The following is a 15,791-nucleotide window of genomic DNA, read 5'->3' on the forward strand; positions in this document are numbered from 1 at the left end:
AGGGAGGGAGACACAAGAGGGAAGAGATATGGGAACATATGTATATGTAGAACTGATTCACTTTGTTGTAAAGGAGAAACTAACACACTATTGTAAAACAGTTATACTCCAATAAAGATGTTAAAAAAAAAATAACCAAAATACATTTCCTATATCTTTTTTTTTTTTCGTTTTCACCAAGAACTTTATTGAACAACGTATTCATCCTTTTGTTCCACTACCTTCTACCATTTTTCAGGCAACTTCATAATTCCATCTTCCCAAAACTTTTAATCTTTTTCTATATCTTTATTAAATGCTTGAACAGTAATATTTAGGAGTTTTATGTCCTTCTCTTGAGCTATCTAATATGTTCATAAATAAATTTTCTATAATTGCCCAAATTTTGGCTTTGGATAGTACATATTTAATTTCATTGAGAGAAAAACTAGCATAATGGTATTGTTGAAGTTCATTTTTTCATAACATAGTACTCTATGATAGCAATTTGATGCTACGTACCAATTCTAGATTTGGAAAATGGTACTTCTTTCCCTGATAGTAAATAAACTTAAGAAGGATTAGGTAATGCCTAGAAAAATACAATATAATTATAAATACAGTTAAGCTGGAAGAGGAGAGAATTTTCACTGCCAACTAAATGGAGAGCTGTCCACTGTGGTCTATGAGTAAATGGTGATATGTTCAGATTATATTTCTCTTTCTCTCTATATATAAATGTGCCAACTAATTCATGTAAAAATTCTAAACTTTACACTTCAAACATCTTTTACTTCTTAAATGTACAGTTCTTTAGAATCTCTGCCGGAAATATACACTAAAAGTTAACAAGACAAAAATAGTGATTAAAGTTTTGTTTTTGTTTTGTTAATCCCTATTTTTGTGCTACCATTTTTTCATCCCTTTATGTACAAACATATAAACCTTTAAGGAAAAAGATACTTTAAATTTTTTTTAAGATAATAACAATTTGACACTCTTATTTAAACCTTCTGATATGCCTTAATGAATTACTGTATTTCTATCTGTGATATATAAATTTTCTAATTTAATAAAGGTGATGGATAATGGGCCAAGAATATTATAATTATGGCCTATTCCTTTAGTCAATATGGTCAGCTATAATCTTTGCACACTATAGTATATATAGTATACTACACTATACTTTTTTTTTGTAGCAAAAATGATGCATGCTGACTAGAACCTTTGAACTCACTGCCTAAATGTTTTCTAACAAACAACTCTTGGAAAGGCAAGTAAAAGTTACAGATCTTCTTTATAACCTTATTCTCTCATTCTATAATTACAGGTTCAACTTTTTATTCAATAATTCCAGAAGCCAATTTTGTCTGGAAAATATTCCTATTCCCAGGCAGATAAATGCAAAAGACCAGAAAGTTCTCTAACAGACAAAAATACAGATGGGGATTTAATACTGCCTATGATAATGATATTTCAAATTTCTGGGGAAAGAACTGAACGTTCAATAACTGGTATTGGGAAAAATCTGATGGAAAAAAAAAGCTATGTATCTACCTTATTCCTTACACTAAGTAAGCCCAAGTGGACCAGCTATATAAATATGAGAATACAATTCTGGGCGGGGGGAAAAGGGGGAACCAAAAAGAAATCCATCTTCATGTAGTTTATGTTCTAGAGCAGGGCTGTCCAATAGAACTTTCTGCAATGATAGAAATGCTCTGTATCTGTCCTGTCCAATACTGTGGCCACTCACTGCATGTAGCTACTGAGCATGTGAAATACATTGAGCTAGTGGACTAACAAACTGGATTTTTCATTTCACTTAAATTTAAATAGTTTAAACACACATGTGGTGAGTGGCCACTGTATTGGACAGAGTAGCTCTAGTGCACTGATTCTCAAGCGTGATTCACAAATCAGCAGCATCAGTGTTGCTGGGAACTTGTTAGAAACGCAAATTCTCAAGCCCCAGTCCAGATCACTGAATCGGAGACTCTGGGAGTGAGGCACAGGAATACGTGCTTTGACAAGCACTCCAGCTGATTGACACATACTATAGTTTTCGAACCAGTGGTCTGGAGAGAAGAGGATAGAGAAGTAAATTATATAGTATATCAGATAATGATAAATGTCATGATGAAAGTAAGATAAGGAAGGAGATTAGAAAATGTCCTAACTGAAAAAATGACATTGGAAGAGAGACCTGAATGGAATGGGATACTGGGGAAAGAGTGTTCCAGGCATAGTTGACAAGTGCAAAGGCCCTGAGGCAGAAGTGTGCTCCACGTTTAAAGAAAAACAGAAACCAGCCTGCTGGGGTAAAAACAGTAGACATGATATCAGAGTGATTTTCTTATAGATCTGGAAGGCCTGATGAAGACTTGGGATTTTATGAAGTGAGGTAGAAAACCACAAAAGGGTTCTGAGGAGTGATGGGATCTATTTTACATTTTTAAAGGATAATATTCTGATTCACAGTAGCCTGAGGTTACAAAGCTATTGCAAAAATTTAGGTGAGAGAAGGTGATAGCTTAGACTAGTCAGATTCCAGATATATTTCATAAGGAGGTGATAGGATTAAATCTAATGCGGGAAGAAAACGGTAAGATGACACAAGAGACAGGAAGAGGAGCCAGCCAATGGGAAGAGGCCAGGATTGCAGGGACACTACCAAGTGGCAGCGTTGCTAAAAGGACTCCATAGAAGGCCTAAAATGCTCATTTAAGTTATTTGGTATGTGATATACTTACTAACCTCTCCCTGGTGACCCGCAAAACCATCGCTATGGTCCTGGTAGCTTTGAGAGGGGTTAAATCAAGGAGAGAAAGGACATTTCAAAAAGTAGAGACTGGGGCTTCCCTGGTGGTGCAGTGGTTGAGAGTCCGCCTGCCGATGCAGGGGACACGGGTTCGTGCCCCGGTCCGGGAAGATCCCACATGCCGCGGAGTGGCTGGGCCCGTGAGCCATGGCCGCTGAGCCTGTGCGTCCGGAGCCTGTGCTCCGCAACGGGAGAGGCCACAACAGTGAGAGGCCCGCGTACCGCAAAAAAAAAAAAAAAAAAAAAAAAGTAGAGACTGGAAAATAAGAATTCAAAAAAAGGATGTAAAGTCCAAGCCAGAGGCGGCTCCAAGAACATAAACCCTTGGGAATGTACAATAATATTATAAAGGGTATTTATGGAACAGGGGTTCAGGCCAATCTTTCAGAGACCTCAAAGAGCAGAATAACCTAAAGATGTTACCTGGGTTCCATTTATACCTAGATGTGAACTCCTCTCTAGCAGGACCACCTCTTAGCAGACTTTCTTCCCAGGACCTAATACAATGTAGGTCAGGGTCACTGAATGTGAATTTATAGGAACCAATGATTATTTATCTCTTAGGTAATTTTGCTTAAACATCCATGAGTTCAAACACATAGCAGATAATATGCATTTGAGATTTCCATTCAGTGTCTGATGCATGAAAAGATGAAATTGTTGAAAGGAGATTCACATGCTTTAAAAAAAACCACATAGGTGAGAAAGCTGTTTTGCTTTTTGTTTTTTAATTAACAAACTTGACTAGTAGCATCGTTGTGTCTAAAGCCAGTACATCTTTACACAGAAGTGGGATATAAGCATTAAGTTGGGCTAAGACCTTATCCGAAAACAGCCTCAGACCAGTTCAATTGCTTGAAATATTTAACTGAAAGCTCAACATTTGGCACCAAAAGCACAGAAGAGATGACCCTGACCTAGTGGATTCTGAGGGTGGGAATTACTGACTGGCTCTACCATAAGGGAGCTGTAACACTATAAAGGCAGGACATTAACTTTTAAGCAGGCCCTGCATGCAGTGGGGCTGCTTTGGGGATTAACTCGTCACAAAATGCTCCCACAGAAAACGAAACCATCTCTTGAGTATAGTTTAGAGTTATCCACCTGAATGCCAACTTACTTCTACCAAAAACAACAATTTTGGTTTGAGGATAATTATCCTAAGCTGATGCACCTAACAGCAGTTGGCAAAAAGGTTTAAGCACGTGATCACCACAGGAAGGATGCTTGTTCTCCTGTTTGCTAAGGTAGGAGCACATGCCAGCAGTCTACCTGAAGCCCGAGCCAAATAATTAACAGTTGAAAAGGATTGGCTGAATTTGTTCATTACTTCCTCATTCAAATAAGAAACAGTATTTTCCTCCTCTATACTACCACATTACTTTCAATTTTGGTTTATTATTTAAGAGTCTGCATTATTTACAGATTTTTTTCTCTTATGACTGCCTAGAGGGCCGATTAAAAAAAAAAAAAAACTCTTTAGAAACTCTTCTTTGAAATGGAAGAAATCCCTATGAGATTTCCCACTCTTTATAGAAACAAACAATCCCTTGCATTAATTTCATACCTGTTATCTCATTTGAGCTCACAACCACCACAAAAGCTACTCCCACTTTACGAATGAGAAAATTGTGGTTAGAGAAGTTACACGAACAGATTATGAGGAGTATAAATAGAATTAGGGTGAAGTCAGGATCAAAACGTCCCGACTCCTAATCCAGCTACATTTTAGCCTCATGATCCCATGAATCAGGATTCAGGACAGGGTGGATGGTTTGCAACAGGCTATCTGCTATCTGCTGCAGTTTTACTTCATAGATTGATGGCATCACTAAATTACCCCCTAAAATCCTCCAGTGACCCTTCCTGCATTCATGACACATATTAAGGGTAATCTTGTCCTAGTTTTACTACCTGCTAGATAAGACAAGACTTCACATTTTTGTGTTTTTAAGATCCACTTGGATATCAAAAATGAAAGTCATGATTCGCCAAAGAGCTTTCAGATCAGCTCCAACAACTATGTAGGTGAATTTCCAAACCCTAGAGGTGCTTAAACAAAGTCACTTACCAATAGGGTTGCAATGAAATTTATCATCCAATCTGGACACCTGAGATCGAAAGAGGGGCACTATTAGTAATTACTCTGGGATAATAGGTACAAACAGGGACTGTCATAGGAAAATGAAGATGCATGATAATAAGTCTTTTTTATGACTAGATGGATTTCAAGCATCTGATAAGGGGTTGAACCCGAATGAGTAAGATTCTTCCTTAGTATGATTCTTTAAATCTACCCCGTATCTAATAAGGTATTTTACCCATTCTCAATACATGCTCAAAACTGGGTTGAGTTGAATTGGTTCCAGCTGTCCCTTACAAATGCATACCAACAACCCAATTAAACTTACCAATAACAGTATAGGAACTTTTAAAACATTCTCCACTGTTACTGATGTTTATTTATCTTAAGCTAACCCACCTCATTTAGTAATGAGTTCAGGAATGAAGCTAACCCACCTAATTCAGAATGGGTTCAGGAATGCTCTCTAACTATGCTTGTGTGCATGAAATGAAGTGGATCAGGTACATAAAACAAATAAACCTAATCTCAAAGTTGAGAGTGCTTACTGAATTATGCAATAGGAAACATTTTGAAGAAAGTAACACACAATTTAAATTTGAAGACAATAATAGATCAGGGTAGTATTAAATTGATAAAAGGTCTTATATCAAATACTAAAAACAGATACTTCTCAAAGCAAAAAAAAAGTTGAAATTCTCCACTTTAGACTAAACTCTACTTGATCATTTATTTTGGATATTATATTCGAAGCTAATTATAAGCAATTACCTTTATAAAACTGGGATTTAGGAACATACCTATTAAACATACATACGCACCCCTTATAAAAAGAGAAATACCACAAATATATCTCACTGCAATTGGAACAATTTAAATACGGGCAAAGGATAAGATAAAATGTTATTGACATGAAAGTTAGAAATTATTAACTGAAAAAAAGGCGAGTTACAAGATAGCATGTACAATATGATGTCATATTGACAAAAGAGGAAAAGGTTCCTATATAGGTATATGTGTAGATATACAATTGTGAGTGTGTGTGGTGTATGTCTATGTATATGTCTGTGTGAGTAAAAGGTTATATACCACAATGTTAGTAACTGTAATCTTTCTCCTTAATAATGACATGGTGTTTTAAGTATTTTTTCTGGCTTATCTGCCTTTTCCTCCTTTCTGTAAGGCCCAACCATTGCATTTATAGTCATAAAAAATTAAAAGTAAAATTAGAAGGGTCATTGTTATAAGCTGTAGATGCCAGGAAAGCAAAGGGATGAGGGTGGCCCTCCTAGGACTTCGAGGGCATTTGTTAGTATTCTGTCACTGTTTCTCAAACCAGGAGAGCGATCAGCCAACAGAGGCTTACGTGCTGCCTGGCTCAGGGCAGTGGGGGAGTGCCAAAGCCTGGAGTACAGGATTCCAACTAGGTAGAAACTCAGGCAGGACTGTTACACTTAAATAACTTAACAGCTAAAATTCCAACTTTTATTTTAAGCAGGTACAATTGAAAAAGTATCTAAACCAAAATTTAAAGCATTCTTATGGAGTTCAATGTGATTATGCCATGCAACACATTTTTAGCAGTATGTTTTTGAAATCTATTACCCTATTATATAATGTATTCATCACACATCTGTCATTTGACATTTTTCAATAAATATAAGAATGATACGAAATTCTGAAACTCTTCTGCGATCCATACCGTTCGTTGCATTACTGGGTTTTTTTTGTTTTTTTGTTTTTTTGGAGAGGGGTGAGGTAAACAAAATTGACCCACATTGATCCAGTAATTTCTTGTCGTTTTTCATAGTCTACTTTTTTCCAATAGGTGGCACTGTAGTCCATGTAAACTCTCCTGAGCTAGTTCTCTGACCCACCCAGTGCCCTTCAAAACTCTGGTCTTAAAGGCCAGAGATGTGAGGTGACTTGCTTGATATCACATAGCAAGTTATGTAATAAACTGTAGAGCCAGAGATTTCTAACTTCAAGTTCTATGCTTTCTTTGTGTTTTCATTCCTGGTATTCTAAGATTTGCTCAGATCAAAGCAAATTCCTATTTATGGTATTCAGGTCATAAAATATCGTAAGTAACAGGAGAGAGAGGATGCTAATATACCCATAGAATGCTCTCCCTTTAGGCTAACAAAGAGGGTTAATGTCAATCTTTTATCAAATTCCCAAATGAAAACTGCTTTTAAAGTGTCCCCAGAGAAAAAGGAAAAAGGAAAAATACTTATTCAGTGAGAATGACACCTGACTATAAGGTAAGGACCTCCAGTGATGTACAAACATACCCACATATTTCCTTTTTCTCTGTAGTGTCTATGCCAGTTTAGCCTATAAACTCATTTTCATTAAAAATTAACTTTTCCCAAGTACTGGTAGACACCACCACTTATGCTATTGCATAGTGTGGTACTTTCTGGGGAGCACAGCCCCTAGGCAGCTTGCCTCTAACAGTAGTATTCTTTAATGCTCACTTTTAATAAGGCACAGAGCTGCTTTGCCTGGTGAAAAAGGTTGTTTACTTGACCAGCACACACAGATACAAACACACACACACACACACACACACACACACACACATATATACACATATACATACACATATACCTGTACTTCTTCCTTCAATCCAATCATTCGTAATAACAGGACACACAGAAATGCACAAGAGTTTTCAGGCTGCCACTCAGCCATCTTCAATGTAAGTCAAGGATCGCAAAGGCAAGATAACAGACATCGGGTGACTTTTGGTCACTAAAGAGGCAATATCATTAGCTCTGGTATCAAAAGATTGGTAAGCCTGCAGAAGGCTCCTAACCTGATTCAGGATAACAAGTTTTTAGTTTGCCCCTGAGCATAAAGTCTATTACCACCTCCAATCTTATTGTGTTCCTTAATCCGAATAAGCTCTTTGGTGAAAAATCAATGTACAAACAAGTGCATTCTTCTGAAAGTAATGCTGTGTGTTACATTCTCGAAAATGAAACATTCTGAGCATATCTCTGCATGAATTGTATAGAAGAGAGGGGAACTTTCTAAAAATCTTCCCCAAGAATACATTTTGAGAAGCAAAACTTTTCTGAACAGTTAAATGAAGCATATGGTAAGTTTCTAAATATTTATTTCAGGCTCATATTGATATTATTCTCCAAAGGAAATATATATATAAATAATACTATCAAAATAAATATAGTATACAAAGAATATTTAGACAAATTAAGAAGAGATGGTCTCAAAAAATTAGAGATCCTTCACAGTAACATACGGAACTCTGATTTAGCTAAGAAAACCTTATGCCCTTAAACTTATTTAAAATGATTCTTCTGTAGTCCCCCACTAAATTCCTGTATCATTTTGTTGAAAATTTTCCTATTCCATTTATGGTAACAAAGCCCAGAAGAAATTTAAGTTATCTATATCATGGGTCTTCACATAGGTAGCTAACATTTTTCAGAAATAGAATAAATTTTTCTATTTGTACATTTTTGTTTTTGTTGTTATTGTTAAACGTTGGTTTTTTTTGTTTTTTTGTTTTTTAAATAACGAGCCAGCAGTTGCTGCAACCTTCAAGATACCCCAAATCACACTCTTAAGATATCCTGAATCGCCTTCTAAAATATCTGGAATCACTCCTGAGATATCCAGAATCACACTGCTGAAATATTCAGAATCACACAACCACTTTTAATTATAAACATTTAATATATAAAAAAATTAGTCATAGTGTCTACAACTTGAGTCATTCCTGAGTGATAAACTATTAGGAACAAAGTCTCAAAATCAAACCCCCTAGTAAAAACACTGATATAAAACAAATTCTACTCTCAGAAAAGTTTCTCAGCCCCAAAATTTAAAGTTTTGCTTAAATTTTTCAAACAAAATTTAAAAAGCAATCAGAATTTGGGGCATTCTTGCCTTACCCTCTACCTGAGGAAATATATTTAAGAGATTCTGGGAAAGTTACTGGGACCCATCCAAATGCCTCTTCAAGACACACCATTTAAGTTGCTACTTCCATCAACATATAAGATTTAGGGAGACAATATGCTGAATTTACTAAATGCCTACTACATTGCAAGAAAGTGTAAAAAAAAAAAGAAAAGAAAAGAAAAGGAAGGAAGGAAGGGGGAGGAGATAAAAGAAAAAAAAGCCTGGAGGGTGGAGTGGGGGACACAGCAGACTCAGTCTTCAAATACAACAGCAATTTCACGATGTAATAATTTTTAATATTAAAAGTAAATTGTAAATGTATCTTTATAAACAATATGCATAAAATAGATCTATTATTCTAAAACCTTTTCTTTTTCAGAAGGGAAGGAGGGAGGAAGGAAGGAAGGAAGGAAGGAAGGAAGGAAGGAAGGAAGGAAGGAAGGAAGGAAGGAAGGAAATAAACTGTGCTAAGCACCAAGAAGAAAAGTCATGATACCTGCATGGATCTTATGGTTTATTTAAGAAGATAAGATACACATATAAATTATAGCATAGGACAATGTATGACTGTCCTATCAATGGTATAAAGTGTCAGAAGATTTTGGAAGTCAGAGGGTAATAGTTCATTCTGAGGAGATCAGGGAGCCTTTAAATCAAAAGTGTCACTTGAGCTACATTAACTGGATAAAATGTGGCTGGTAAGGTACTCAAGATGGAATGGCTTTCCAAAAAAAGTGTGGAGGTGGAAAAAGTAGAGTATCTGTAGAATCAAAGAGTCATGCGGCTGAAGCTTAAGCTATTCAAAGGGGGAGTAGTGAAGGAAAGACTGCTTAACTCCAGAGAAGAAGAGAAGAAGGTGCCCTAGTGTCCAGGCTTGTTAGCTTGGACTTCCTTACTTCGTTGAATTGCCATCCCTGCAGTCTTTTATCAAAGCGAGTGCCACAAACAGAGGTATGTTTTAGTCAGATTAACCTGAGGGTGGGGAATGAATGGAGAGAGCCCAGGGTTAAGGAAAACAGTTCTCAAAAGAAAATGGTGGAAGTCACTATGTGCCAGGCACTGATAAGTATTTCATTTAATCCCAACAACAATTCAGTTATAAAACATTTTTTATAGATAAGAAAACTGAAGCAATTCAACAACAGTTGGTGACCCAGAAACAAAAAGCTGACTGACGGAAAATTAGTCCAGTTTAGGAACCTGGAAGGCAAACATGCTGGAAGGTCAAAAGGGTGGGGAAAATCTAGGGTTCTTGTAAGTACAAATGTAGTAGAAATGACTGATGCAGAATCCAAGTCAAATATGAAGAAAAATGCAGCAACAGGAAGAGAAATCATCAATTAGACTTAATAAGGAGGATGAAGAACAAATCCAATTAAGAAAGAGAAAGTGGATAAGCTAGATTCAAAAAAGTTGTGTCAAAGAGAGAACCTAAGATCTCAGTATTGGATCAGCTTCAAAGTGGTAAGATACCACTGTCCAGGTGGACAGGGGATGTACACTATAGATGTATTTTCCCAGAGTCAAGGAAACAGAAAAAAAGTCAGCTCAGGGTAGCATGTGGAAAAGTTTAAAGTAATTATGATGGGTGACAGGATAGAGGGGAAACCCGTTATTCTAATACTGAAATCACTGAGGTTTAAAAACAAACAAACAAACAAAAGAACCCAGAAGGCTGATAGTAGAGAAGATGGCAATATAAACAGATGACTGGTACATTCAAGATGAAATTTTGAGGAGTTCTGATAATGAAACCACTGTTACCTGTCAGCATCAGTGAAGAACTAGGAAAAAATACTGACTTTTAAAAACAATTACCTTGAATTCAGGGAACATAAGAGGAATTGCCTTTATTACCCCTAGCCACATCCATTACAATTATTATTTTAAAACCAGGGTAATGGTGTGATTTCAAGGATTGAAGATGATGCGATGGCCACTGTCTCTAACTTACAAGATGCCTTCCTCCCTCAGAAGAGGCAAAACCCACCTGCATCTAAGGTGGAAGCCCACCAAGGTCAGTCACAGGGTTCTCAACCTCCTAAATATGGTTCAATGGGTCATCTCCTAAACTACTTCCAATACAAAATAAATGGCAAAGTGCAACTTACTTAAATTTTATGAGAATTTAATACACAATACTATGTATTGTTTGCTAATGCTGAATTTTTCTATTTTCATGAACTTTCAATAATTCATAAAGTTGTACATAATCTTAAGAATAAATCTCAAGATTAAGGTTATCTTGAATAAATTTCATCTAGATAAAACCACATTGCAAAAATGCAGTACTCAATATGTTGCCTGCTTATTCTTTCGTTTTACACACACATATATACATACACATACACATGCAATACTAAGGTCAAAATAGCTTAAATTTCTAAAACAGGACTCTTGATAACAAACGGGTAGTTGAAGGTGAAAGGTGGAACAAGACCAAGTGTACAACTTATGTAACTTTCCACTTCAAAATGAAATGGAAAATTACACTTGGCTTTATTCCATTTTTCCAATTTTTATTCAGGTATTAAAAATATCAGTCTCCTAAATCACATATTCCCTTCTCACTGGATTAAAGTTTAATCCTATGTTTCTATTAAATTTATCCACATTTTAAATAAATTTATTAAATCATTCAGTGATGTGAAAAATCCTGCTAGTTTTACAGACAGATTTATCTGTCTTGATAAATAAAAGAGTATTACCTTAAGAGTAGTTAATAACTTCTGCAAAGTCAAATTTGGAGAAGCAGCTTAAAAGAGAAAGAATAATTTGGAAGTAAGCGAAAGAGTTTTCTTATGGGTCCGTGGCTTGCTTTGTAAGTTTGACTTAGAAAATCAATAAAACTGATGACTGTTCCTCTGGAAAAGGCTATTTAAAAAAAATTTTTTTTTAATGACTAACAAAAGGTAAAATAGTTCCAAATTCCAAGAGTCACTTCACTGGGGTTGTGGAATTCATAGATTTGATATTTAAAGCATTGTTATAAAAATTTTAATACCTTTTAGCATTTACTTTTTTAATAGATAAGTAAACTGAGTGATGAATAAAGTAACTGTCAAAGAAAAAAATCAAGAAGTCTACAACAGAGGGTTTCAATTACAGAAGAAGAAAGGGAAGTCCTGGTATTTCCTTCACTCCATCGTACCTGCCATGAACAGTAGTAGATTTGGTAATATCCCCAGGTAGAACCACCAAGAGTTCAATATCTTTATCTATCGTGTTTTCTTTCTGTTCCATGATAAAAGCAGAAGATTCTACAGAATCATCAACTGAAGAGGCATCAAGGTATTTGGTCTCTTCCACCGCTGGAGGAAGCGGTGCCTTGGCTTTTGGTTTTCTCCTAAGACAAAAACAAAACACAGAGAATAAAATATACGTATTTTAAAAATAATTTGCTAATAGGATCTCATTTAATAAAAACACAAAATGTGTATATGTATGTTTTTCACACCTAGGGGAAAAAAATGCACTAAAATGTTAACTGTTAGCTTACTAGGGATGATGGAATTAAGTAAACTATTTTTCTGCCTTTTAAAATCAGCATATGTGCTTGCATTACTTGGCAATACAAAGAAACATGGTAACAAAAGAGATCTGATATCGGCCTTCATTAAATTCAATTAATGTGTGTTCACTACAGCGAAGCAAAAGTACTGCATTTTCTTTGATGGAACAAATTATAAAAATTCTTACTGTCCTAGGATGGAAATCAGTATCTCATTTCCATACCTCCTAATAGCTCTTACCTTTGTGCCTCTCATTCTATTTTTTTCCAATCTAGTGTATTCTGCCTCTCTATCCAGATTAAACTCTACCTATGCTTCAAAATCTAGCTGAAAACATCCTCCTACCACCCCCCTATATCAAGTGTCTCCCTATAAGGCACATACAACAGATTCCACAAATGTAACATTTTTCCCATTTTTTCCCCTGGGTACCAGTTTCACCTCTCTGCCTACATTTATTACTCCCTGTAAGAAAGAAGCATGCTGTATTTCCCACTGTGCTTAGCAATGAACAGTGAACTGTGATTGGTCATTTGATAAAGTATATTTCTATTTCAATAAAAAATGTTACAAATAATTATTCTAATAAATATGTTTCAGTGTCACTAGGACAACCCCTTAACTGATTTATAACAGAAACAGCAGTAGACATTCTACACATGGCCAATTCAATGCTTTGATGATTCCTAGGCAAAAATAAAAACCATGCAAAATAAAAGGCCTTCTTTGTAAGTAAATATGTAACATCCAGCCATTAAGTATTTTCAAAATTTAAGGTCTTACAAATCTAAGCACGTTTGTGCACTCAGCATTATGAAAAAACAGAAACAAGGCTCCTACATTAATTTTCTAAAATAAGAGGCCTTTAATTTTTAGGAGCATAAATGCAAAGTTATATTACACTTTAGAAAATATTTCTTTTACAATAGTGACAAAAATGAATTTTTACAAGTGTTTCAATAAATATAACAAGTTTATAAAATCTATATGAAGAAAAACTTTATCCAATTTCCAAATGTTTTTAATCTGCCCAAATTGACTACTCATTTATTCAACAAACATTTATCCTGTAACAGACAACCATGTAGCAGATTCAGCTAAATACTGGGTGTGTAAAGACAGTAAGACCCAGTTCTCCTTCCCCAGAAGGACTGAAAAATATATACAAAATTAGAATAAATTCTGATGATTGTTCTAATACAGGTATGCAGATGGTGCAGCTGCAGCTCACAGGAAGGGAAACTTTCCTAGGAATCCAGAAATGTTTGACGGATGGGAAACATGAGTTGGGTTTGGGGGAATGAATAGAAACTCACAGGAAAAGACAAGACATAATTGATATTTTAGGCAAAGGAAAGCAAACCAAGCCATGAAAGAAAGTGGTACGTCTCAGAATTGAAGAGTTTGGTAAAATTCCACAGAAAAGTCAAAGGAGAAGAGAAATCAGTGAATCTATGAAAAAGCTTTTATAAATTAAGAGAATTCAGCAAGATGGCTTGGCACAAAATGATACATGCCAGCATCAACAGCCTATGCAAACATAAGCAAAACCTAGTCAAAGTATAATGAAAGAAAAAACTTCTTTTACAGTAGCAACCAAAATAAATTTTTAAAAATTATTACAATAAATACAACAAGAATTCTGCAAAATGTATATGAAGAAAATCTTAAATGCCAAATAGCTTGGATTTCCTCTCCCTTAGACTCCAGATTTATAAATTCAATGCCTACTTGACATCTGAACTCAGACGACTAACTGGAATCTCCAGCTAAACTTCCAATTCCTCTTTCCATCTCCTCCAAACCCAATGTTTTCCTCTCCAAGTCTTCCCATCTCAGTAAATCTCAATTCTTTCAGTTGCTTGGGCCAAAAATCTCCTCTCTCACACACAGAATCCAATCCCTTGACAAATTCTGCCAGCTCTATATTATAAATAGACCCAGGATCCATCAACAACCTGGATTACCAAACACCTCTGTTCAAGCTGAGTGGTCTTCCTGCTCCCAACCTTGTCACTTTACACTTTATTCTCAACATAGCAGCTGGAGTGATCCTCTTAAAATGTTAAGTTTGATCACAGAACTTCCTTTCCCACCCTCCGATGGCTTCCGACCTCAGCCAAAATAAGATCTGGAGTTTTATAATCTGTCATCCCTTACTTCTAGCCTCTCCACGCTCCCCTCTCCCACTTTCGCCCTAGGCTCACCGCACTCCGATCCTATGACTCTTGCCTTTTCCTTGAACACATGTAGGACAATTCCTACTCAGGTTCCTCTGCAGAGTCTGTTCCTGACCTTAAGATTAACACCTCTATTTCTCTGCCTTACCTTTGCCTGAGGGCTTGTCGGAGCAACTAACATACTTGTTTATCCTGTCTCCTTCCATTAGAGTAATTAATCCCATGAGTATAGGTTCTTGTCTCCACTGCCTGGTGTCACACATATTTGCTAATGTATAAAACCTCTAGAATAATGTCTGCCACATGGTAGGCACTCATATTTACTGAATGAATGCATTCAGTGAATACTTCCCACAAAGATGAGGTACCTAAGCACATAATTGGGAAGGAAAAAAGGTCTTACCACCAAGGTACTCAAAATTAGCTGTGTTAGGTTTCAGAAACTGATTATGTTTTATTTTTAAGAAGATGAGAGTTGAAAACTATGCACTGGACTTATTAGCATGGAATAACTGCGGAGCTTAGGGCTTTAGAAGAGTTTCATGAGGAAGGTCAGAAGACAAGCCCAGCCACCACGCGCAGGTAGGTAAAGCATCAAGAACAACCTTGCCCACAAAATGGACTTGGCTTTCAAGAGAAGTGGTACCATAGAAGGTCTGATAGGCACCTCCTGCTGCTACCATCACCTCCCCATCCCCTGCTTTCATCACTGAAGGCACCTTCCCATCTCCAAGTTTTGCTCCCCCAAGTCACCGTTTGAATGCCCTCCCCATTCTCTCTGCCTTTACCTATATTATCTATCCTTCAAGGTTCATATTGAATCACAATTCCTTGGTACATTTTCCCTGTCTATCGCACACCGCAATGAACTCTAACAGTTTTAATGTTCTTATATGTATGACTGTCTTATTTCCTAAGGTACTTTGAGACTATGATGAAAACCCATCTTATAACTTTATTTATTTATTTATGGCTGCATTTGGGTCTTCGTTGCTGCGCGCGGGCTTTCTCTAGTTGCGGCGAGCGGGGGCTACTCTTCGTTGCGGTGCGCAGGCTTCTCACTGTGGTGGCTTCCCTTGTCGCAGAGCATGAGCTCTAGCCGCACGGGCCTAGAGTAGTTGTGGCACGCGGGCTCAGTAGCTGTGGTTCGTGGGCTCTAGAGCTCAGGCTCAGTAGTTGTGGCGCACGGGCTTAGTTGCTCCGCGGCATGTGGGATCTTCCCGGACCGGGGCTCGAACCCGTGTCCCCTGCATCGGCAGGCGGGTTCTTAACCACTGTGCCCC

General features: G+C 36.7%; 1 protein-coding gene across 5 annotated transcripts in view; it reads right to left on the reverse strand.

The window, feature by feature from the left end:
* The window catches only part of COBLL1 (cordon-bleu WH2 repeat protein like 1), a 166,534-nt gene that overhangs the window by 61,712 nt on the left and 89,031 nt on the right, over positions 1-15,791 (reverse strand). For all 5 annotated transcript variants that reach the window (XM_024122287.3, XM_055088218.1, XM_024122283.3 and 2 more), the window contains exon 2: positions 11,968-12,162. In XM_024122287.3, the coding sequence (XP_023978055.1) occupies positions 11,968-12,162 (195 nt within the window). The remainder of the gene's footprint in view (positions 1-11,967; positions 12,163-15,791) is intronic.

The sequence above is a fragment of the Physeter macrocephalus genome, chromosome 2, assembly GCF_002837175.3.
Source record: "Physeter macrocephalus isolate SW-GA chromosome 2, ASM283717v5, whole genome shotgun sequence".
NCBI classification, from domain to species: Eukaryota; Metazoa; Chordata; class Mammalia; order Artiodactyla; family Physeteridae; genus Physeter; species Physeter macrocephalus.